Source organism: Nipponia nippon, unplaced genomic scaffold, assembly GCF_047370975.1.
Source record: "Nipponia nippon isolate SJK-2023a ecotype South Korea unplaced genomic scaffold, ASM4737097v1 scaffold_71, whole genome shotgun sequence".
Classification (NCBI taxonomy): domain Eukaryota; kingdom Metazoa; phylum Chordata; class Aves; order Pelecaniformes; family Threskiornithidae; genus Nipponia; species Nipponia nippon.
The window spans coordinates 186571-202042 of NW_028262393.1; the positions used below are offsets into that span (position 1 = coordinate 186571).

General features: G+C 38.6%; 1 protein-coding gene across 15 annotated transcripts in view; it reads left to right on the top strand.

Annotated features, from left to right (window-relative positions):
• The first annotated feature begins 436 nt into the window (after positions 1-436).
• The window catches only part of CPLANE1 (ciliogenesis and planar polarity effector complex subunit 1), a 71574-nt gene continuing 56538 nt past the window's right edge, over positions 437-15472 (top strand). For 8 of the 15 annotated variants that reach the window (XR_015700847.1, XR_015700848.1, XM_087741060.1 and 5 more), the window contains exons 1-13: positions 451-1182; positions 1324-1464; positions 2325-2460; positions 2630-2749; positions 3622-3851; positions 4223-4329; positions 6012-6168; positions 6966-7069; positions 7217-7399; positions 8872-9121; positions 10180-10332; positions 11246-12006; positions 14722-14906. Coding sequence is in view for 13 of the 15 variants with exons in the window: in XM_087741060.1 (XP_087597186.1) it covers positions 1384-1464; positions 2325-2460; positions 2630-2749; positions 3622-3851; positions 4223-4329; positions 6012-6168; positions 6966-7069; positions 7217-7399; positions 8872-9121; positions 10180-10332; positions 11246-12006; positions 14722-14906 (2467 nt within the window). In the remaining 2 variants the exon portion in view is untranslated. Of the gene's footprint in view, positions 1183-1323; positions 1465-2324; positions 2461-2629; positions 2750-3621; positions 3852-4222; positions 4330-6011; positions 6169-6965; positions 7070-7216; positions 7400-8871; positions 9122-10179; positions 10333-11245; positions 12007-14721; positions 14907-15472 lie in introns of those variants that run through there. The other 7 variants (XM_087741052.1, XM_087741053.1, XM_087741058.1 and 4 more) reach the window with 7 other exon arrangements.

A 15472-nucleotide genomic window follows, 5' to 3' on the forward strand; every position in this document is an offset into this window, starting at 1 on the left:
CTTCTCGTATTCCACCTACATTCCTGTATTTGATAGGGAGCGGTAGTCCTCTATAGCTGTGCCTCCTACTGTCACTCGTCCCCCATCTCCCAATACTGACGAGGACGCAGATTCTCCCACAGGGAACCTCGGCAGCTGCCCTATTGCCCCTGGGCTGCCGCCACAGGCGATACGCGGTGCCCGGCTTTCCCCGCTGAGGGAGAGGTGCTCATCAGCTCCCCGTCGTCAGCGTTCTCCAAAGGCATGAGGCGCCCACCCAGCTGGCCACGCCGGCGGGCTCAGAGGCGAAGGGCGGCCCGCCCCGGCGCGGAGGGACGCTGCAGCCGGGGAGGGCCGCGGGGCGGGGCGGAGGCCACCCGCGGGGCGGGGCGGAGGCCACCCGTCGGGCGGGGCTCGCCCCCGCGCCTGCGCACCGCGCTGCCCGTGCCCCGCCTCCGGCCCCCGGCGCGCAGCCGTTGGCGGCGGCTCGTGTGGCGAAGGGTGAGTGCGGCCTGGGCGGCGGGGCCGGGGCTCCCGGGGGCGCGGCGGCCCGGCGGCGCCCTGGCTGCGTGCCGTCGTGCCATCGATCTGGGCACGCACCTTCTCCCTCTGTCCGTGTCCTGAGGGCCGGAGTGAGCCTGAGGGTACGCCTCTTCCCTGACGCGGGCAAAAGCGGCGGTGGCGTTCTTGTGGATGGTGCCCGGAGGAGGGAGGGGAAGTCTGTTCCCACTCCTGCTCCCCACCCAGGGGGAAGCGGCTTGCCCGGGCTCCGCTTCGCCTCGGCGGCCGCGCCGCCCCTCGAGTGAGTCCCCCGGGGCGTGAGGCAGCAGCCTGGCGGCCGTCACCGGCCCCCTCGGCGGTGGGGCGTGCCGCCGCCTGTCACCCCGCGCCCGAGGTGGCTCGGCGGCGGGGCTGCCCTCCTCCCGCCCTCCCTCTGCGTCCCCTCGGGTCTGAAGCGCAGCCGGCCCTCTGTGCCCAAGGAGCCCCGCTGGGGTTCTGCTTGAGTTTCTAATCGCTTGCGCTGAGGAGGCTGCAGTGTGTTTTCCTCGCTTTCCGCGTTCTTATTAGAGCTTTTAGCAAGGTAGTTTGTCTTGTGGCTCCTTTCTCTCAGCTTCTGGAACAAGCATGTAATCTGCACGGCTGAGCTGCAAATAGCCTGTGAGCTACGTGAATGAAAATAGCTGTTTTAGTTTGGAAGTACAGGTAAGCATCGGTTCTGTTTGTGTTTAGCAGGAAGCTGCTATGGTTAAGAGTCTGTGTCCATAGATTCCCATCTGCTACTCCCACCCCCAAAATAATAAAAACTACTTGTCTTTTTTTTGTCTTTCTTCAAATCCTCTGTAGATATGTGAAAAAGCCACTGTTTGCTTTTTTTTGTAATGGTTACCTAGAGGTTTAGTAAGAATGGAGATTAAGCTAGATGTTCTCATCTCTACATGTATCAAGCAAAAAAAACCGTGGCCTCGCATCTCATGGATTGGACAGGTAAGCATAACGAACCTATATTTAAATAAAATTCTGTAAAGAGTAGGTTTTTTAATTATATAATACTTTGCACTCCCCTTCTAGGGAGGGGGGGTAAAAAAAGTCTCAGGAAGTGATTTGAATGTGCCCCACTTAAGAGTTATTGAAATAAATGGCTTGTTTTTCTGTCTTATTGACTTGAGGCTGGAGATTCAAAATTTCTTAGCTAACCAATGTGGAGTCTTTTTTTGTCCTTTTTTTTTTTTTTCATTCCACCCAAAGACCTGTCCCTTATGCAAGATTGTTGTTTTGACGGTTTTAGTTTTTCATAACCTTTTTTACAGTATGTTGTTGGATATCATGAACAAAAAATTTTTTCCCATTCCATCCTGCATTTGTTGAAAGACATGCTTTCTTATGCTTTTTTGATAAAATGAGACTAGATTTTTTTTTTCTCTCTTCTAATACATGATTTGAGTTTAAGTTAAGGCCATTTAAGGCCAATTCCTTCTTCTATTGAAATCACTGGCAAAAATCTCACTAAATTAAATACTACAGGATGAGATAACTAGCGTTTTGTTATTTGTTGCTGGGTAGTTCAGTTGAGGTACTTCGAAGAACTTTTTAATGATTGTAAAATTAGTTTGATAGTTTGAAACCTGTGAACCAAATTCATCATCATTGTAGGTTGATGCTAGATATGATGTTATACTGTAAAGCAAATGTGCCAAAGAATGAAGTTAATATGGTAATTGCAGCTGTGACATCTTTAATTTTTTTTAAATTATTTTTCCCTAGCATTTTCTATATTTGCATTATTTTGCAGGCTTACATAGAAAATCGCGTTTTAAAAAATGAAATGCTCTTTTTTCTTTCAACAGGAAAAAGAGGCTATTTTTCTTTTAGATGATAAACATATAAATGAAATTAACCTGGCATCAGGGAAGACAAAGAAGATGATCCCTCGGCTGCAGTCATTGTTGAAAAATGTAGTTGTTTTAACAACATCAGGAAATAGTTAAGTATAATATCTTATGTATTATAAACTAAAAAATATATAAACTAACTATCTAAAGGATCTGTTAGTTCACTGTCAGCTTTAGAACTGTGGCTAAGATGGAAGGGAAGTAATTTTAAGTACTTCACAATAATATCCTTCAAAACATCTCTCCCCCGATGAACACAGGTGCTTGGTTGGCAGGAATACTTAAAACAGGAGAGCTGTTTCTTTGGAATAAAGATCAGGACTGCTTGAAAATTGTGCCAGCAATTGAAGAATCTAGGAAAGTAGTTGCAGCAGCACAAGGTAGGTTTCTTTCAGTTAGTCTTTTGAAAAACAGAATAGAGAAAAAGTAGTTTTCCTTTTATTAAGTATTATTGCACAAGTAAAACTATATTCCCACATTGTTTGCTTTCGTATAATTTGTGTGGTAACTAAGCTTTGACAAATGTCTTTTTTGTCACTTGAATGGTACAATTTTTTGCATTTAGTAATCTCCTGTAAATAGTAATTAATTTTTAAATACAGTAAACATTTTATTTTGTAATGGTTAGTTTTTAACTGTAGAAAACCATTCCTTACTAGGTTATCAATACCTTAGAGCAGACATACATCTGATGTACATCTGATTACCCTATATGCATAATTTGAAGTTTATTCTGTAGGTAGGTTTTTATGACAAATGCTAACTGGAGAGAACAATGCAAAGGCATGTATTTGCAAACTTAAGTATCAAATGTTGTCATTTATTGAATAATCTCACTGATACCACGTTGTAAAGTGAAGTATTGTACAAACAATTCTGTCATTTCAGGGAAGATCAGTAGTACATTTAGGAGCTGAAGGTAATAGATAGAGCACTTACGCATTTGTTAATAGTTTAATGAAGCGTGGATTTAAAGAAAGATGATCTCGGGAAACAACTAATGGTTGAGTCTTGTGGGAAAGATAATTCATAAAATGCATAAAAACGGGCATCCCAACTGACATTACTGCTGCCCAAGGTCTATCATCAGTGACAAAGCTGGAAATGAAAGATACTTAAGGTGGCAGCTTGGATTTCTTGTGATAGAGAGGAAAAGAAATTTCCTTTCTCTTTGCTTTTTAAATATAAATGTAACAGAGGAGCAGAAACTATTCTAGCACATTGTTGTGTTTGTTGGTTTTTTTGTCCCCAGAGTGTTTAATGAGATTATACTTGTATATATCTGGAGATGGCAGAAAGGCACTATTAACTACTCCTACAGCATGTGTCTTTTTGTGGGAGAGCACAGAACATGAAAATACATCATCTTGTAAAAGTTCTTCTTCTGGGCGTTGGACACAAATTTTGCCTGATGAATCAGTCTTGTTGCCTTCTACTGAAGAAAAAGAAATTGGAGTGCATGCTGCCTTTATACAAAATGAGGTAAAAATAAGCCCTAAAGCAATCATTTAATCTCTTAAGTAAATTAGAGCCACAGAAGCTACAGTGAATTTTGAGAGCGATGTCTGCCTCTTTGGTGTTGTGTGTAGGCTTAATTGTTCAGTTCATACTAGATTTAATGACAACATAAGAACAGCCATACTGGATCAGATCAAAGTTCATCTCGCCCAGTAATATTCTTGCCAGCCTTTATATTTCTGAATGACATCATTATGTTATTTAATCTGAATCGTAATAGCTGTTGATCTAAGTATATAAATAAGTAAAGAGAAAATTGCATGTAACCTGGTTTTTGGGTTGTTCTGGTTTTGGTTGTGTGTTTGGTTTTTTTGTTTTTTTTTCCTTCCCCACAGGTACTGGGTGATTGCTGCCTGTGCTCTTTTGTGTTTTACTCTGGTGAATGTTTGGTGCTCACATTTTTGATTCTTCGATGGCATGAAAATAGCTTTAAATATGTTAGGTAAGTTCAAAGATATTTGAATTTACATTAGCTTAAGAGGAACACTTTTATTATGAAGTGCTTTAGAGCTGGGATTCAGGGCTGCCATTGAACATGTTTACATTGATGTCCAATTAGCCTATGGTTACAGGCACCTACTTATGTTTGCATATCTATGTTCATAGCGAGCCACATTGACCATATATGTCCATATATGCACATACATTTTCAAGTATTTAAATGTGGTTAATGTAACAGCATTTACGTATGTATTCCATAATTCATTAGTAATTTACACCTAAATAAAGCTGAGTGTATTTATCACTGTATGTAGGTGGCTATGTATACATACACATGCCTGCATGCACGTGTGTTTGTGTCAAGAGAGTTTTTTGCATCATGCTAATAGACTTTCCTTTTCTTGTTTTTTCTTATATTACTAGTGCATACTGTGCAGTCATGAAGGCCCTGAATACCTTTTTCTCTTCTTCATTATGCATATTTCTATATTTTATTTGTTTTCTGTTTGCCTTTTCATCTCTTATGCCTAGACTATGTGAGAGTGTGTGTGCGCACTTCTTTTTCTGGGCTGGGACCATGTACTGCAGTAGTTACACTGATACAGTCACTTAAAAATGCAATTGAATAATAATCCTGAGTACACGTATAGTCCATTCCCCTTCCTAAGTGAGATATCCATTTAAACTCATACATATGTGTATGTCCTCTGCAGGTATGACTTGAGAAACTTGCTAAAATTTTGCCCTACACTTGACGTGGTACAACTGTTTTTGTTAAATGATGCCCTTTTGATACTAACTTAGTAGTGATGTCCCCCTTGCCCTACCATGCGACATCACTCTTCATTCAGTTTGTCAGTAGCATGGTAAAGCCTTTCTGGTAATATAAAAAATGAAATAGAGCATAACATTCCCAGTATAGAAGTACATATATGTACTGTAGTACTTGCAGCCTGAAATTGTAACCACATTTCTCAGCCATGTTATTCATAATTTCTTTATGCCAGCTGTTGCTCAGTTTCATTGCTTACTATTGTTTAATTCATTTTTTCATGTTAATGCTTTATTTTTTTCAGTTAGGTGGCATGCTTCCAAGTGGAACCTGTCTTGTGCTTTCTATCATGTCTTGAATCTCTTTAGGATCATGGAATGCTTTGGGTTGGAAGGGACCTTTACAGACTGTCTAGTCCAATGCTCCTGCCAATGGCAGGAACAACTTTCACTAGATCAGGTTGTTGGAAGCCCAACCCAACCCAACTTTGAACACTTCCAATGATGGGGCATCTGTAACTTCTTGGTTCAGAGCAGTATACTGTTGATTTTCATTTTTGAATTCTGAGTATTCCTGTGTTCCATGACATTGCAATGTCTGAGGAAGCTGTTCCTGGCTAGAATGCAACTGCCTTAATTATATGGCATACATCTATATTTGCATGTTCTATACATATAGCCCAAATTCCTGTCCCGTAAAAATAATTCTCAGTGCTCAGACATAATTGTAAAACTCATGTAAATACGAAATATTTTTCATTTGTAAGGTTTTTGAAGAAAAACAGTTTGGTTTTTTTTATTGTTCATGCTTTACATGTTTTTTTCTTGCCTGGTTTTTTACTATGTATGAATCATCCCATTCAGCTTAACTGAGTAATCTCTTGGTTTTGTTGTCTTTTTTTTGGTATTCAGTCCTTTGCCATACCAGATCCACTGGGTGCAGCAGACTTGTTCTCTTGTTGATTTGGTTCCTCGGTGTGCGTCTGTAAAGTCAAGAGGAGCTTTGCTATGCGCGTTTGCAAGAGATGGACTCCTACTTGCAGTAGCTGTTAATCAAACTGATCCAAAGGTATGAATGATAGGCAGTATGTCATTTAAGCTAATAGTTCAGCTTTAATGAAGTGGTAATGAGGATTTAATAACACATTTTTAGGAGTGATTTTTCAGCGTTTTTATTGATATATGTGATTATATTCACATTGATATCCATAGCTAAAAAGTTCTGCCACAACTTGCAATTTTTTGAATGCTGTTGTTCAGCTAAGAGATCCATGTAAGCACCTCTGTCATTTCTAATCTCCAAGAAATACAATAATAAAGAAATTAATTTCAGTTTCTGCATTGTATCTGCAAAGATTGTTGGATTATTCCCCATCAGGCCTTGGCCTAACATGTATTGGATGTTATGTTCCCACTTCATAATGTTATGCCTTCTAACAACTCAGAGGGCAAACCTTAATGTAGTTTTTAGCACTAATGATGATAGGGAATATGGGCCAGCTTATTTAGTGTACCAGGATGGGATGATGCAGTCCGTCAAGGCTCCAGTTGTTATTCACCAGCAAGACTGGAGAAGAGTGATCTTATATTATTTTGAGAGTTTTAGAAAAAGTTATGTTGAAGAGAATATTGACTAGTATGTTGAGTATATAATAATCTTTAATTATTTTTGAAATGTAGAAATAGGTATAGAAATCAATAAATACTCTAAATAGGAATAAATATTGAAGTGCAATGTCACTTTCATGTATAATGTTTCCAGTACATCGGGTGTAATGCATAACTTGCTAACAGAAATTGTTTTTACAGTAATGACATTTTGATACAAACATTTGTGTTGTCTTCATGTTTACTTTTTCTTTTTAGGCAACTCAGATTTTGTTTATAAACACATTGAATTTTGTAACTGTTTCGGCTAGCCTTAAAGGTTGTAGTAGCAAGAATAGCATGGTCCCATCCAAGTTTATCAGGTCAGTAATTGATGTTGTTTCTGCTGCTGTTGTGGAGTTTTAGATTTTATGTTGTGGGGTTATTTTTGCTGTTGTTTTTTAACTATCCTAACCTTTTGATGCAGAAATCTGACAGAGAAAAGTATTTTTTTTTTCTGCTCAATTTAGATCTTACTGGGTTGGAGATATGAGTTGGACTCCTAATAGCCTTTTCTTGGCTTGCATGTTAAAACGTGGATCTTTGATTTTATTGACATGTATGGGTGAATTGCTGACTTTGATTACTTCTGGCTGCTCTGTAGAATTTGGACCAGCAGAGTTCATTCCATTTCATCCACTAATAACATGCAGGTAAAAGAGTTTGAAAATGTTTATATGTTTTTGTCACATGGTCCCATTGTACTTTCTAACATACTTTTTTACAATTTTACCTAATTTTCATCTTTCAAATTCACTCTTTTGCTTTTTATCTGTCTTCTCAATATCTTTTTCTCATTCATAGTTCTCTTCTATTTCTTATAATGCGTTTGTCGTGATGAAAATTGGCATTGTGACAATGTAAGTATGCATTAAGTGATTTGTTTTTTTAAAAGTGTATGAATTTAGTCGTAATTAAAAATAACATGTTTTTACGATGTAAGAAGAAATTAAACTTACAGAAGCACTAACAGTGCAGATTTATTTTAATCCAGTGTTTTTTCTTGGCTCACTATTTAATTTTACCTATAGAACTTCATGTCACATTTCAGATCTTGTAAATAACATGTTTGCATGTACAAAAACCAGTTAGCTTTTAAAGTGGGTTTTTTGGGTACTCCAGATCTAAATTTTGAAATTATGCTGCTGGGTGCATGGGGGAATAGCAGGCTCTGTGGTAACACTGTTTAGCATAAATTGAAAGTTACAAGAAGTAGCAGAGTCTGAATAACTAGAGGAAACAAAATAAAATCTAAACTTTAATTATTTTTTTTTTTTAAATCCTATTAATTCTGAGTGACTAAAGCCAGATAGCGTGTAAATGTAACATCTCATGAAAACATTCAAAGCATTATAATACCTTCTTACACAGTCTGGGTGAAAAATCAGATACTAAAACATATGAAAATACCTTAATTACAGTTATTTATTGAATGTATGCAACTACTTTGTTTTAAAATAATCTACTAACTTTTGGACTGCTAAGAAACAAAAAAACCCCAGTAATTTTACACATTATTTCAAAGTATTATTGGGCTAATATTAGAATACATGCACAACACAGCTTTCTGGAACTCAGTAAGGAGTGATTTCTTTATAAGAAAAGACTTTGTAAGACCTCTTCTGTAACAGAAGATTTGTGTGTTGATAAATGTTTCTGTTGAATGTCTGAACTGATTCTGAAATACTAAGATTCAGATCTTGAGGAATTTTTTGCTTTTCATACAGGACTTTATTTGAAGCCACTTAGAATTTCATTTTCAAGCACTTGTCATGTACAATAAGAGCTGGATAAGAAACCGTGATGTAGAACTGTAAAGTAAAATTGTCAAAAAATAAATATAATAATTATTAATGAAAAAATAGAAGAACACTGAAAGCTGGTTTTATTTTTCTTTAAACTTAAAAAGTTGCAACGGCAGCAAAATGCTGGCATCTTGCAAACATAAATAGTGTTATTCAGAGTGCTCAGCCTGCAAAAATTTAGATACTTCCTCAGAATTCTGAACGGACCTGTTGAGACAGTAGTGTGAGTGGTATTAAATGTTTATAAGTTATTTCTTCGGTATTCTATTAATGACTATTACATATCGTAGTTGCTTCTTACTTTTTGATGTTTATTTTAGACAGCAGCAGTCTTTTTGTCAAGACTCTAGTCAGTCTCTTGGTTCTTCAGCTTCTGAAAGTGACTTTATGAGGCAGAGATTCTCTGTTGCTTCACATTCAAGATTACCCTACCTCATTGTCTCTGATGGATACATGATAACAGTGCTTAGATTTCCTAACAATCTTGCGCCATCAGGATTTATAAGATCCCTTTTGCTTGATTCAACCCAACGGCTTGAAAATATTCGTCAGAATTTGCTGAACTCCAAGGTAGAGTTATGAATTATTTTGTAGGCTTTAAGTAAAAAACTTCATGTGTATAAAAATGCGTAATTTTTAAACTGAGTACCTCAGTTTAGTTTACTGTGATATTTGTATAAATTCCTTTGAATTATAAAGTTGTTTTGAGAATAGCGTTGATCGGGAAAACAATGAATACACAGTTTTCTCTGAAATTTTATTCTTTTGATGTCTGGGTGACATTTCAGTAAAATGTAGTAAAGGAAAGAGTCTTAACTGTCACTATATATTCTTTCTGGAACTGTAAAAGAAATTGGGATTTCTGTATCTATAGAGTTGTTTCAGAGCATTGACGAATATTATGCTGCTCTGACCAACTCATCCTTCCAGAATGATGCAGAAAGGATCGTGTAAAACCTCTCTATCTTAGGCTGCTGCTGTATTAGAGCAGTCATCAACAGTCCTAGTAGTGCTGTATGCATATGTCCACTGTGTCCTCAATGGAGGTTGTCCATTAATGCTTGCTGAAAGCATTTTTGTTTATTTTTCTGTCACTTCTAAATTGAGCTGAGTCTGGGAGAAGGGAAGCCTTTGAAGAAAGAGGTCCTGCAACTATTGCCAACCACATAAGATGTAATAGATACTAAGTTCAGAATTTTTGTGTTTGCTGAAGGAATACAACTTCTCTTCGAATTCAGTTTGTATGTTGGATAAGTGAGTTGTGATGGTATTCATGGATAAACTAGAAGGGGATTTAAGGAGATATGTTACTAGTAAGAATGCAAGAAAGCCGTGCATACTGGCAAACTTGTAGGATCATTTCAGGGATGAAGAAAGCAGATTCTATCAGCATGGAGCAAAGTAAAGTTGTCTGGTGGTGAGAAAATTCTGCATTCCTGAAGCATGGTTAAATGGTAGTTTGTTTCTGTGCAACTAATGCCCACTGACCTGTTCTCCCTTTCTGTCTGGGACTTCTAAACTGAAGCTGTTCACAGAAGTGGCCAATTTCCTTGTTCTGTTTAGAAAGTGTCTGGTTTGATCTTGCTAGATATAGATTATATGTTTTGTATTATTGTTATTTCTTTTAGCCTAAAGGGAGACCTCCGTGTTTACGATCACTGTTGTCATTAAAAGCTAGTCTTTTAAAACATGCTCAAAACCAAATTTCCGGCTTTTCTACCATTCCGAAATTCCTGGAAGAGGACACAACAGAAATGAGTGAGAAACCCATGGATTTACTGGTACTTACTAGCATTTTTCCACTTATAATTATGCAAATTAATTAATTTTAAGGTATTCTAAATATAAAGAATAATTTTTTCAAATAATATATGTATATTTGCTTTTGCAATGTACATTTAAAGTAATTCAATATTGGTTAAATTCTCATTTTCTTTATAGGTGCGAGGACTATGGTTATTTTTCTCAACTGACACTTGATTTTTATTTTCAAACATCTTACTTCTTTCAGCAGTGCATTAACGTTTTGAAAAATGGGTACTAATCTACATATACATCAGTTTATTGTAGTTTAATACTTCAGCTTCACTTTATAATAAAATGTAACATTACATTACTAGATATACTGGGGCTCTAAAGTATATTAATAAGAAGTACAATATTATTATCCTTAGTAAATAAGATATTTATCCTCAATTTTAGAGGATTCTTCCATCAATTCCAAAATTTGTACATGTCTTTTGAAAGAATGACTCTGTGATCAAAGTTACTGTGCAGCCTTTCCCAACTCCGTTTCATGCTTTTGGGTTTTGATTTGTTCTTTCAAGTTTTTGAGCTTTTGTTGAGTGGCTTTTATATCTCACAGGTATCTGGCAAAAGCTCTTCCTCATACTCTGGGCTTAATAAAGGACAGGGTTTCACTTTCTGGTATAAAAACTACTGCTGTGTTTACAGTGTAATTTTTTTTTTGTTGTTAGGTAATTTAATTTCTGTCTGCAAAACTATTCCAAATAGCCATGTTTAGTTTGAGATCTAGATGAAACTGCTGTGAATTAAACTTATTAGCAATTAAGCAAGTAAATTAAGCATAAAAAATTTATTTGTGAGATTGACTAAATGGTGATTTCTTGCAGGCTATGTTTTCTCTCAATAGACTTTAATTAAACTGTTGATTTGGTTTTTTGTCTGCTTTAGGATTATGAAGAAGAATCAGATGATGAAAAGCAGTTTTGCAATAGCCCTTCCAGCTTCTATAGCCAAAGAATCCGTTCATTTCTTGGTAAAGCTGATGAAGGCCACCTAGAATTTGCATCAATGTTTGATACTATCCATGCAAAAGACAATGCTGAAGAGAAAGATAAATTATCAGTGGAACTATATTCAGTTCAGAAAAACCTCCTTGCTGCATGGCAGATAGGGATTTCAAAAAACATAGAAGAGAAAGATACGTTGCTGAATTACACAGTGAACTGCATTACCCATTCTTTCAACATTCTTCAGTTTGTGAAATGTTCTTTGCTAAACCAGGATACATCTTTAAACAAGTCTGTGAAGAATACTCACTGGATGCATTGTGTCCTAAAATATTTTCAGCAGTGTTTAACTGTCTTGTACTGGCATTCAAGAGCCAGTCTGACTGGGCACGTCGCAAAGCTGACATTACAAACTTTAAAACTGATGCTTACACAGCAACAAGATCAGTTGTTCTCAAAACACCTTTTGGCATGCTTCTGTCTTTTAAAAATGGTTTCTCACACCCTGAGTAGCGTGTGCATACTACAGTATGAGAATTTTTTTGCATCTCCTCGTGGTAATAGTCTCGTGGAACTTGACTCCCTCATTGTGCCTATTTTCCTAGCTCTTGATGACAGTAATACTCAGCAATTCAGCTCACTGAAATCATTGCTTAGAGAGCCTCCTCGAGCAGTAAATCATGATGCAAAAACAGAAAAAAGGTATGAATGATCTTTGGGGGAAAAAAAAAACCAAAAAAACCCAGGATAACCAGGCAATCAGGCCCAGTCAGCATGGGTTTATGAAAGGCAGGTCCTGCTTCACTAACCTGGTCTCCTTCTATGACAAGGTGATCTGCTTAGTGGATGAGGGAAAGGCTGTGGATGTTGTCTACCTAGACTTCAGTAAAGCTTTTGACACCGTTTCCCACGGCATTCTCCTGGAGAAACTGGCTGCTTATGGCTTGGACGGGCGTACTTTTCCCTGGGTAGAAAACTGGCTGGCTGGCCGGACCCAAAGAGCTGTGGTGAATGGAGTCAAATCCAGCTGGTGGCTGGTCACAAGTGGTGTTCCCCAGGGCTCAGTACTGGGGCCAGTTCCATTTAATATCTTTATCAATGATCTGGATGAGGGGATCGAGTGCAGCCTCAGTAAGTTTGCAGATGACACCAAGCTGGGTGGGAGTGTTGATCTGGTGGAGGGCCGGAAGGCCCTGCAGAGGGACCTGGACAGGCTGGATCAATGGGCCGGGGCCAGCTGCATGAGGTTCAACAAGGCTCAGTGCCGGGTCCTGCGCTTGGGTCACAACAACCCCATGCAACGCTACAGGCTTGGGGAGGAGTGGCTGGAGAGCTGCCTGGCAGAAAAGGACCTAGGGGTGTTGGTCAACAGCCAGCTGAATCTCAGCTGACAGTGTGCTCAGGTGGCCAAGAAGTCCAATAGCATCCTGGCTTGTATCAGGAATAGTGTGGTCAGTGGGATTAGGGAAGTGATTGTCCCCCTTTACCCAAGTGAGGTATCTCACCTGCACTGGTGAGGCCGCACCTTGAAGGCACAAGAAGGACATCGAGGTGCTGGAGCGTGTCCAGAGAAGGGCAGCGAAGCTGGTGAAGGGTCTAGAGCACAAGTCTTATGAGGAGTGGCTGAGGGAGCTGGGGTTGTTTAGCCTGGAGAAGAGGAAGCTGAGGGGAGACCTTATTGCTCTCTACAACTACCTGACAGGAGGTTGTAGCGAGGTGGGGGTTGGTCTCTTCTCCCAAGTAACAAGGGATAGGGCAAAAGGAAACAGCCTCAAGTTGCGCCAGAGGAGGTTTAGATTGGATATTAGGAAAAATTCCTTCACTGAAAGGGTTGTCAGGCGCTGGACCAGGCTGCCCAGGGAAGTGGTTGAGTCTCCATCCCTGGAGGTATCTAAAAGAGGTGTGGATGTGGTGCTTAGGGGCCTGGCGTAGTGGTGGACTTGGCAGTGTTAGGTTAATGGTTGGACTCAATGGTCTTAATGGTCTTTTCCAACCTAAATGATTCTATGATTCTATATGTTGGAACAACAATATTATTTTTCAGTTATACAGTAATTACAACATCCTTTTGTTTCTTTTCTGTGCCATACTCTATGGAGAAGCTTGATAATCTATTAAAGCATGCAGATTAGGGCTCAGACCTTTATTTGAATATGGTTCAGTTATGGTGACTTAAGTAATTACTGCCAGTCAGTTCAGAGATAATTCATGGGTTAACAGCTCACAGCAAGTCTGGTAGTGCAGTGTCAATCCAGGTATTGCAGCTTAAGAAGCTTTTACTGCCTCTTGTTCATTCCACTCTTTCCCATGCAAAAGTTCCGAACTCTATGGGGCCAAGAGGCTGCTCATATGCACTATATCTACAATGTCAATTTAGTCAGCAACGTTTGCACTTGATTATGGATATGGTGTCCCAGAGCAATAAGAAAAACCTCAGTGTGTGGAAACTTATTAAACTATCAGAGCTATTCTTTGAAGATACACGCATGAACTTGAAAGAAGCTTAAGCTGAAGTGTGCTATCTATTGGGAAAGTATATTATTGTCACTGGAGTATTTTTCTACTACAGAACTCGAATCCAAGTGTGTTAATCATACAGACAAGCTGTTCTTTTCCAGAGATTTAGAACCTAAGAAGCATTATAACTCACAAATTTAATCTTACTACAGTAAAATGTATTTCTTCAATAAACTTAAAATGTAATACTTTGTTCATTGGAAATTTGATAGGGAAATTTCAGTTGTCTCTGAGAAGATAACCCACATTTTTGATTAATTGTCCTCCAGGTACTGAGCACTGTGCATATGACTGACTCTGTATGTATTAATAATGGAAGCAGTAGCGCTAGAGAAGAAGATGCAGATGTGTTGCAGTTCTGTGCAAGCTTTTTCAAGTCCCTGGCCATGTGTATTTGCTTGTGGCGGCAAGCTTGTTACATATCTGAGCTGGTACATCTAATGGTATTGTGTAGCACAGCAGGGACTTGACAGCCTTAAAAACATGTTCTGCAGTCTTTGTTTCCCTGTCTTTGCTTTTCTGTGTTACGCTTTCTTTGTATTTTTAATTGGTCTTGTTTATAAAGACACTGATACATGTTTTGAGGTTTATCTAGGTTATTTCATTTCCCCATTGTTTAGATAGCAAGGGATTCATTTTGGGTGTGTTTGGGTGTTTGAAGTAGATTGCTGTGTTTAGGCAAATTCAGAAGAATCAGTGTTTGTTGGTAAAAAAACCAAAAACCAAGGCAAAAAGTCCTTAATTTTTTTCCCCTTGTTGAAGCCAAGAAAGTAGTTGTTAACAGAAAATAAAATTTTGTTTTTAGATACATAATGCAAAATCTAAGAAAATAAGAAATCAATGTAAGTAGCTTTGCTAACTTGTGATGATTGTCATAATATTGTACTTCTTGAACTACAGGTTGATTGTACTATGGCGATTATTGTATAAGAAAGTGGTTTGGTATCAGATGCAGTTGAACAGAAAAGTGAACAAGAATGCAGAAGAAGAGTCTGTTGTCTCGTCACTTTTAGGTCACATACAAGCCACCCTTCAGTCTTCAGGAATGACCTTAGAGCAACATTTGAAGATTAATTCTGTATCTGGTTAGTACTTTGAAAAGAACTACAGATGTTAGGTAGTTGCATGGTTAACTGCATACTAGGAAAATTAGGTCCAACTAGACAATAACTGACCACCAGATTTTAAAAAAAGCTAATAGTGGGACTTAAAATTCTGATCAGAACTCTGTCTTAAATACATCATGTCCCAGTACACCTGTAGATTGTGTTATGATCTTTAGAGCTTGTTGAGCTAAATAAAAAGACTGTATAGACTTTAGTTTGCTGTGAATCATGTCCTAGAGAATCTGAAGGCAGGATCTGAATTCTGATCTCATTTGTAGTGTATTATTTCCTCTGAAGTAGATGGGCATCACAATATGTCTCTTACTGGATTTCCATGTAGAAATCCTGTTCACTCCATGTGATCACTGTGGGCATGAGCATGTCGTGTACATGAATGTAGTCAGCCTCAATTAAGCATCTAATTTGGTGTAACCTAATGTAATAGACTTAATCTAGCGTGCTTATTTTGCAAACAGTATATGATTGTAGCCTAATTTCCTACACGTTACTGTCCTATGCTGTATCTTCCTTTCTCCCTTACACTA